The sequence below is a fragment of the Momordica charantia genome (assembly GCF_013281855.1).
Source record: "Momordica charantia cultivar OHB3-1 chromosome 3 unlocalized genomic scaffold, Mcharantia_2.0 BLBB01000003.1, whole genome shotgun sequence".
Taxonomy (NCBI): Eukaryota; Viridiplantae; Streptophyta; class Magnoliopsida; order Cucurbitales; family Cucurbitaceae; genus Momordica; species Momordica charantia.
Window position 1 is genome coordinate 4,084,079 of NW_028275161.1, and position 9,201 is coordinate 4,093,279.

Sequence of the window (9,201 nt, forward strand, 5' to 3'; positions counted from 1 at the left end):
CATCTAATCAGTCTCGGTTTGACATCTTTCTTTGTTAGCAAATATTTTAGTGCGCTGTGATCATTGTGGACTATCACTTTTGCACCTATCAAGTAGGCTTTAAATTTTTCAAATGCAAACACTACTACGAGTAACTCTTTCTTAGTAGTAGTAAAATTAATATGAGCCTTAATCAATGTCTTGCTTGCGTAGTATATGGGATGCAGCACTTTATCTTTCTTCTGTGCCAATACTGCCCCCACAGCGAAGTCGTTTGCATCACACATACGCTCAAAAGGTAGATTCCAGTCTGAAGCTTGAATAATCGGGGCATGGGTAAGTGCATTCTTCAGTGAGGAAAATGCTTGCAAACATTCAACAGAAAAATCAAACACACGATCATTTTCTAATGAAGAACATAAGGGTTTGGCAAGTTTAGAAAAGTCCTTTATGAACCGCCTTTAAAATCCTGCATGGCCTAGGAAGCTTCGAATTCCTTTCACGTTGGTGGGCGGCGGTAATTGCTAAATGACTTCCACTTTAGCCTTGTCCACTTCCAAGCCCTTCTTGGAGACCCGATGCCCCAGCACAATGCCCTCTTAAACCATTAAATGACATTTCTCACAATTGATGACTAGGTTGGTTTATTCAGACCACTGCAACACTCGGTGAAGGCTTGATAGCATTCAGCAAAATTGGCTCAAAACACTGAGAAGTCATCCATAAAGACTTCTACCATTGACTACATCAGATCTGAAAAGATAGCCATCATACAACGCTGGAATGTGGCTAGAGCATTACACAGTCCGAATGACATTCTTCTAAAAGCAAATGTTCCATATGGGCAGGTGAATGTTGTCTTGTGCTGGTCTTGGGGTGCAATAGCGATCTGATTATAGCCATTATATCCATAAAAAAAAAACAGTAATACTTCTGTCCAGCCAATCTATCCAACATTTGGTCAATGAAGGGTAAGGGGAAATGGTCTTTTTTTGTAGCCTTGTTAAGCGTCCTATAGTCCATGCATATCCTCCAGCCCGTAACTTTTCTAGTAGGAAGAGCTCATTTTAATCATTTTCTAATTCCTCATTGCTTTGGGACACATTATACCGGGTTGATCCATTCACTATCAGAAATTGGGTATATGATCAAGCGTCCAGCCATTTAATTATCTCCTTCTTCACAACTTCCTTCATTGTTGGGTTTAACCTTCTCTGTGGTTCTATTGAATTATTGCGATCCTCTTCCAAAACAATTTTATGCATGCAATAACTTGGGCTTATCCCCTTAATATCTACAATGGTCCAGCCTATGGCTCTTCGGTGCTCTCTCAAAACAGCCAACAAATCATTCTCCTTCTCTTTAGACAAATTTGCAGCATTGATAATGGGTAGGGTGTTAGATGTTGGGTTTGTAAAGTGAATGCAAACAAAGTCCCACATTGACTAGGGAAGGGAACACTACAACAAATCTTAGTTTCAATGTCGGACAAAAAAAATGCGGAGGAAACGATGTCGGACAAGAAAAACATGGAGGCAACCATGTCGAACACGCTAAAAAACACGCCGAATTTTTTATTTTAATTTTTTTTAAGTATCCATGTCGGGCCTAGCCCGCCATTGTAGTTTTAGTTTTAGTGGCGGGCCATGCAAAGTGCCCAATTTTAACCCTAAATTAAAATTTCACCCAAAATTTTTACACACGAAATTTTTTTGCCTGCCCAGCTCTCTTTGCCGCGCGAACCCTCTCTACCCTCTCGTGAAACCGGCGCGAACCTTGCTCCATTGTCGAGGGAAGGTGAGCAGACGACCATGTACAAGAGGCGCGAGCGAGACCCAACGGTGAGTAGCAAGTTCCGGCGGCAGAGAGCGACAAAATCAGCAGCGGTGAGCTTCGATTTGGTGGCAGGGAGCGAATCATCTCATATCACATTGATGGAGTTAGCGGCTTTCATATGGGGGCCGAATTATTTGAATATGTTTTTCGGCGTTATGTGTAGGTATCACTGAATTAAACATAGAGCCTTATGATGAAGATCAGGGGAGCGGTGATCTGCGATATGTTCAGGTTACTAGTACAATGATCCTCAAATCAATATAGGGCAGTCAAATTGTTTTGTTTAATGGTGATGCTAAGGTCTTAGAGAAACTGCAATTGATTTAGTTATATATGTTTTCAGGTAAGATACATATAGCATTAGTAAGATTTCTATTTACATTTTACTTTAATGTGCTGAATGACAGTTTTTATGGAAAAATGGTGGAGCACGAAGTAACCCTCATCTAATTCATTCTGTGTGGGCAAATTTTCAAACATCAACTAACAATGTAAGTTTCTTAATTGTAAGAGCCTGAGTGATAAATACTTGTTAATCTATCTCATTCACTACTAAGTTCGCTTCATAGTTGACAAGTTTTTCCTTTATTGAATGAATTAAGTTTTACTTGTACTGCAGATAATGTTTGGAAATAGGTGGAGGCATCTTTTAGGCGAAAGAGACTTTTAGGAACATGTTGGAAGAATAAAAATTTGTGCTACCCTACCTTAAGTTATCATTATTTGGAAAAATACTTAACTTAAGACTAGTACGAACAACCAGTCTTCTCCTTGCATTTCATTTAACTAACTGTTGTTTTTGCTCTGAAGTCTGAATCATTTTGTAGAGAGTTGTTAGCTTAACACTTAATATCTGACATATCATAACACTGTGTTCTGGTCCTAAACTTCATATTTTGCACATCTCTCTCACAAAGAGCCTCAATGAGAGGCCTTATTCCCACAATTTGCTTCTTTTTCTCTTCTGGGCTCACTCAACTCCCATCTCTAAACAACTCATTTCACCATTCCCTCTGTTTGGCAATGATAGTACAGAATGAGTGCATGTACACAACAACACACACACACCAATTATGGATCAAAAAGTAGGCCTATGGCCCATCTGACCCAGATTGAGGCCCAACTCTATGATTATTCATCTGGTTAGTTAATTTCTGTGGAGGAATATTATGATTTTGGCCTTTGTGGATGGATGAGAAAACAGTGTTACCAAACAAACTTTTTTGAAAATCTATTGGCAAAGGCTTATCCTGTTATCCATTTCCCGTCCCTCAACGTCACAAGATGTTGACATCAGAGAGGGGATGAGGAACATTAAGTTTTTTTTTTTTGTAATTTTTAAAAATATTTTAGAGTTGGTACTTTCCTTTTCCCATTTTAAGTTGATGTTGTGTGGGCACATGAGGGGCCTGCCACCCTTTACTTGCTGAAAATGAGCTTTTTTTTTTTTTTCCTTTGGGGTTGAGTGCTATATTTGGGCCCACATGTTGGCTGGGGATTCTGATTTGTTTTGATATTAACGGTTACTGACTCTTGAGGCCAAGTTGCAGACTGTCCATCTAATTTTGATTATTCTCTTTAACTCTGAGGACTCACAGGTTTATAGTTTTCTGAAAGCAAATTGATGGAAAATATTGAAGGTCTCTATGGGGATTTAATTAGTGATAAGTCGTGGATGACAAAAGATAGAATGTCAACCGAGTATAGTTTAGGGGTTGAGATGTTCATTGAAAATGGATTACGACATTCAAAAAGATCAAATGTCATTTGTTGCCCATGTTTAAAGTGTGTAAATGCAAAGTCTCAACATGTGAATGTAGTAAGAGATCACTTATTTGTTTATGGTATTGATCAAAGCTATAAGACATGGATTTGGCATGGTGAATCAATATCGATTAAGAGAAACATCGAAAGTATGTCTACTAGTGCACAAGAAGAAGTTGATGATGACGATTTTGATGACACAATAGGGATGTTTGAGGCTGCATATGATTACTTTGATGATAATCCACAAAATTTCGAGGAGCTACTAGGTGATGCGAAGAAACCATTATATCCAAATTGTAAGAACTTTACCAAAATATCTGCATTATTGAAGTTATATAATTTGAAAGCGAAATTTGGATGGAGCGATAGAAGTTTTACTAAGTTGTTGGCATTAGTTTGTGATATGTTACCAAGTCCTAATGAAATTCCAAATTCTATGTATCAAGCAAAAAAAACTTTATGTACTCTTGGGATGAAGTATGAGAAGATTCATGCTTGCCGCAAGGATTGTTGCTTGTTTAGAAAAGAACTCTCAGATGCAGATGAATGCCCCATTTGCGGAACATCAAGATGGAAGCTTCGTAAAGATTCAAAGGAAGCAATGAAAAATGTTCCGGCCAAAGTCATGTGGTACTTCTCTCCAATTCCAAGATTTGAACGAATGTTTCGAAGCAAAGAAATATCAAGTTTTTTGACTTGGCATGCCAAAAAAAGAGTAAGTGATGGATATATACGACATCCAGCAGACTCAATTTCGTGGAAAGAAGTAGACAAATTGTGGCCAGAGTTTGGTCTAGAGCCTAGAAACCTTCGTCTTGCTCTTTCAGCAGATGGGGTCAATCCACATGGTGAACAAAATAGTAAATATAGTTGTTGGCCAATTATGTTGGTGACGTACAATCTACCCCCGTGGTTGTGCATGAAGCGAAAATTTCTGATGTTGACTGCATTAATATCTGGTCCTAAACAACCAGGAAATGACATAGATGTTTATTTAGCTCCATTAGTTGATGATTTGAAGAAGCTTTGGAATGATGGAGTTGAATGTTTTGATGCATATCAAAAACGGTGTTTTACACTTAAAGCGATTTTAATGTGGACTATTAATGATTTTAATGTGTGGTTGTGCGGTAAAAGGATATCACGCATGTCCAATTTGTCGGGAGAAAACTTCATCCATTATTTGCCAAAAGGGAGGAAGATGGAGTATCTCAGGAATCGTAAGTTTTTACCTCGTAATCATCCATATAGAAAGCAGAAGAAAGCATTTAATGGTAAACCAGAATTGGGATTCGCTCATGAACCATTAAGTGGAGTAGAAATTCTTGCAAAAACAAGTGGACTCCAATATTCATTTGGTAAGAAATGAAAAAAGGAAGGAAAAAAGGAAAAAAATGATGGAGATCTTTCTAATAGTTATTGGAAGAAGAAGTCTACTCTTTTTTAGTTGGAGTACTGGAAGCATCTTCATGTGCGGCATTGTTTAGATGTGATGCACATTGAAAAGAATGTGTGCTCAAATCTTATTTGCACATTACTTGATATTCCAGGAAAATCAAAGGATGGATTACAAGCTCGTCTAGATTTGGTCGAATTGAATATTAGATCAAAGCTGGCCCTTCAAGTGGGAGAGAAAAGGATATTCTTACCTCCAGCATGTTATACATTATCACGGGTGGAGAAATTGAATTTGTGTAAGACACTATCAGAAACTAAAGTACCCGAAGGTTATTCATCTAACATACATTCTCTAGTGTCGCTAGAAGAATTGAAACTTAATAACCTCAAGTCACATGACCATCACGTTCTTATGCAACAATTGTTACCGGTGGCCATTCGTGGTATTTTACCGAAATATGTTAGATATTCCATTATTCGACTATGCTTCTTCTTCAATGCTATATGTAGCAAAACAATTGATTCGTCCAAGTTAAAAGGCTTGCAAGAAGACATTATTCACTTTATGTTTGTTAGAAAAGTATTTTCCATCGGGATTCTTCACAATAATGGTACACCTTGTGGTGCATCTTGTAAGAGAGGTGGAATTTTGTAGACCTGTGTATTTGAGGTGGATGTATCCTTTTGAACGATATATGAAAATAATGAAGAGTTATGTAAGAAATAGAACGCGACCGGAGGGATGCATTGGAGAAAGTTATATTGTCGAGGAGCTGTAGAGTTTTGTTATGAATATCTATCTGGAATTGATTCAATTGGGTTGAGGTCATCGATGAGGAAGGAGAATTCAGACATTGATAGACCATTGTCTATTGCTTCTTACAGCAAACCGAGTAAGGATCAACTAGATCAAGCTCACCTTTCTGTCCTTCAAAATGTAAATGATGTGCTTCCATACGTAGGGTATGCAAATTTCATTCTCTTTCATAACTTTCTAATTAAGTGATCATCTAGATCATAACTTTGTGATTGACATATGTTATATTTGCAACAGGCAACACATGGATGTTTTGTCTAAGCTTAATCCAAGTAAGTCTAAAAACAAGAAGTGGCTTCAAGATGAGTATAATCGCACATTTAGTAGTTGGTTGCGAGAACGAGTAATCTTAATCTCTAACCATACAATTTAAGGTATACTTAAATGTCAGCTACTTATTTGAAATTGAATCGTAGGTTGCACTTGCTCTCGCGGTGCCGAATAACTCCATAACACCTTCTTTAAGATGGATTGCACATGGGCCTCGTCCAGATGTAGCCACCTATTGTGGTTACGTGGTTAATGGTTGTCATTATCACACAAAAAGACGTGATGATAGAAGAAAGGTTAAAAACAGTGGAGTTAGTATAACGGCTAATACAATGCAAGTTTCCAGTGCTAAAGACAAGAGTCCTATCATTTCAGATATGACATTTTATGGTGTAATACAAGAAATCTGGGAGCTTGATTATCATCATTTGACAATTATCTTATTCAAATGTGATTGGGTTGAGAATAAGAAGGGACTTAAAATAGATGAACTTGGTTTTACTACCGTGGACCTAAATCATATTGGACATAAATTAGACTCATTTATCTTAGCCTCTCAAGCAAAGCAAGTGTTCTTTGTGAGAGATCCTGTTAATCCTCGTTGGTCGGTGGTTTTAACATCTCCTCAACGAATAGTTGAAGATGATTTCTACGAAGATGAATTAGGAGATAATGTTGAAGATTGTGGTTATGGAGTTTTACCTAGTATGCCAAATATCGAGACATTTCATGAAAGCGATGAAACGTCATCTACGTATATTAGAAATGATTGTGAGGGTACATGGATTAATAATAGTACATTAAACACCAGTATGTAATTTAGTGATTTATTTTTACTATGTTTTTATAAGTTAACATATTAACTGTATGTTTTGTGTTTTGGTTGTAGAGCTTTTAAATGGGTGATTCTAATAGCAGTGGTGACAATGAAGTTGAGGTCAGAAAAGTTGTTCGTCGAGGCCCAACAACCATGCGTGAATTGGCTAACGTAAGAAACTCTGAGGGTTCGTTGTTGACAATTCAGTATAATGACATAGGTCAACCAGTTGGCGATAATGCATCAAAAATGCAAAGCTTTATTGAAGTTTGTGTTCGACAACAAATTCCAATCATTTACAATAATTGGAAAGAAGTTCCCCAAGAACTTAAAGATAAAATTTTCGATTGTGTAAAGGTAAGAAGTTTAGAATTTTTATTAAAGTAATAAACTTTTCTAGTTTATAATTTAATTCGCAATTATTTTGTTTGTCAAAGGTTCCTTCTCCGCGAACGTCGAAGCCGATAACACAATCATCTAAACATATTGATGTCCATATGACTATTAAACTCCTAAATCAATATGCCATGCGTACGATGAACCACGAGGATGTAATTGAATTCAATATTGGTGATCACATATTTGGAAGAGAGAAGATCATTACTTTAACACGTGACGACATCATGCAATACTGCGAGATGATTGAAATAGGCTATATGTGTGTGCTCACATACATCTCGTAAGTATATTAAATCTATTTTATATCTTAGATTCATTAACTAAGAAGTTTAATGTTTTACAATTATATTTTTAGGTATCTTTTGAATGAATGTGAGGAGGAGACATGTAAGAAGTTCTTGGTGGTTGACCTAGACAACATTTTACCACAAATAATGTCTCAAGAAACTTGTTCCAGACATCTAGCCAACAGGTTAGACATGGGTAACTTAGAACAAGTAGTACTCATCCCACATAATAGCGGGTAAGCTAGCAATTTAACCTCATTTTACTTATTTATAGTTTCCTTTATCCATGCATGAATGATAATATTATCATGTTGGTTATTAATAGTTTTCACTGGAAGTTGTTTGTTATACATCTCCGAGAGAATTGTGTTTATGTATTGGACTCTCTAAGAAGTAAGATTGAAGAAAATTATAAGGGAATCATAAACACGTAAGTGCCATGAACTCTTATAGTTGAAATTTTTACAATTATGTTATTCTAATGTTTCAAATTATTTAGATCATTGAAAATGTGGCAAGCCAAACATTCTACTCAACAATCTCGCAGTACTACAATTTGGAAACCTGTGAAGGTAAATTTGCATAACTCATAACAATGTCGCAGTAAATCCTTTGTATAACTCATAATTTTGTTATTTTTCAAATTTTCTATATGTAGTGTCCTCGACAACCAGGTTCTATCGAGTGTGGGTACTATTTGCAAAAGTATCTACGAGAAATAGTGCGGAACCCTCATACTCATATTACTGAACTTGTACGTATTATCATATACCTTTATGTGTTTATATATGATTTGTCATTATATTAGTATTATCTTTCTTTTTCTTTTTTTTGTAGTTTAATACAAAAAGTGCCTATCAACAAGAAGAAATCTACGAAGTTCGAATAGAATGGACATCTTTTGTTGGACGATTTGTGTAGTACCTATGGATTCATTAGTTGTGTTTATTTAATGTAAGTATTTGGTTCAGACTACTTTCTGTGTAGTAATTGGTAGATTAGAAATACTTTGTCTTGTTTATAATATGTAGAAGTTTGAAGTTTGAAGTTTGAAATGTACTGCATAACATATTAGTTTTGGATTATTATAGAAGTATTTGACTGGATGATGCTGAAGTCTGGATTCTTATGCTAAATGTAGTTTTGTTGGAGGGACGGGCGGTCCCATTTGTTCTTGTGTAGAAGGGTGTTTATATAGAAGTGTTTGTTTTGTTTATAACCATGCTAGTTTTGAGTTATTCTAAAAGTGGAGAGGTTATGTTGAAATTTGTACTTTTGATTATTTCTGTTTTGAGTTTAAGGTTAGTTTTTTAGTTCAGTTGGAAGGAGATATATTGGTTGGTTAGTTTTGAGTTATATTCTAAAGTGGGGAGGTCATGATGAAATTTGTACTCACTCTTGATTGTTTGTGTTTTTGTTAAGCTTTTATAGAATAGGTTGGAATTGAGAGATATATTGTTGGCTAGTTTTGAGTTATTCTAAAAGTGGAGAGGTTATGTTGAAATTTGTACTTTTTGATTATTTGTGTTTTAAGTCTAAGGTTAGTTCTTGAGTTGTGTTTTAGAAGATCATGATGTTGAAATTAGTTTTACTTGCATATTAGTTTTTGAGTTTCAATAATATTGAGATTT

At 36.0% G+C, this 9,201-nt stretch overlaps 2 protein-coding genes and 1 pseudogene across 2 annotated transcripts; all 3 read left to right on the forward strand.

Moving 5' to 3' along the window:
• Positions 1–3,439: 3,439 nt before the first annotated feature.
• Positions 3,440–4,951, forward strand: LOC111025252 (uncharacterized). Its single transcript, XM_022303094.2, has one exon. The coding sequence runs from the start codon at positions 3,440–3,442 to the stop codon at positions 4,949–4,951; it is 1,512 nt and encodes a 503-aa protein (XP_022158786.2).
• A 637-nt stretch (positions 4,952–5,588) lies between these two features.
• LOC148212194 (uncharacterized) lies at positions 5,589–6,885 on the forward strand (annotated as a pseudogene).
• Positions 6,886–6,965: 80 nt separating this feature from the next.
• On the forward strand, positions 6,966–8,491 carry LOC148212195 (uncharacterized). Its single transcript, XM_088122138.1, has 7 exons — positions 6,966–7,241; positions 7,322–7,563; positions 7,639–7,806; positions 7,896–8,000; positions 8,070–8,142; positions 8,229–8,324; positions 8,408–8,491. Exons 1-7 carry the CDS (start codon positions 6,966–6,968, stop codon positions 8,489–8,491), a joined length of 1,044 nt encoding a protein of 347 aa, XP_087978264.1.
• The last annotated feature ends 710 nt before the right edge of the window (positions 8,492–9,201 follow it).

What these genes read in the sequence shown, in the direction of transcription:
- LOC111025252 (XM_022303094.2), top strand. Translation starts at nt 3,440, where the DNA reads ATGGAAAATATTGAAGGTCTCTATGGGGATTTAATTAGTGATAAGTCG.
- LOC148212195 (XM_088122138.1), top strand. Translation starts at nt 6,966, where the DNA reads ATGGGTGATTCTAATAGCAGTGGTGACAATGAAGTTGAGGTCAGAAAA. An exon ending in CAATTTGGAAACCTGTGAAG is followed by an intron (nt 8,143 to 8,228) that starts GTAAATTTGCAT and finishes TTCTATATGTAG; the next exon opens with TGTCCTCGACAACCAGGTTC. An exon ending in ATACTCATATTACTGAACTT is followed by an intron (nt 8,325 to 8,407) that starts GTACGTATTATC and finishes TTTTTTTTGTAG; the next exon opens with TTTAATACAAAAAGTGCCTA.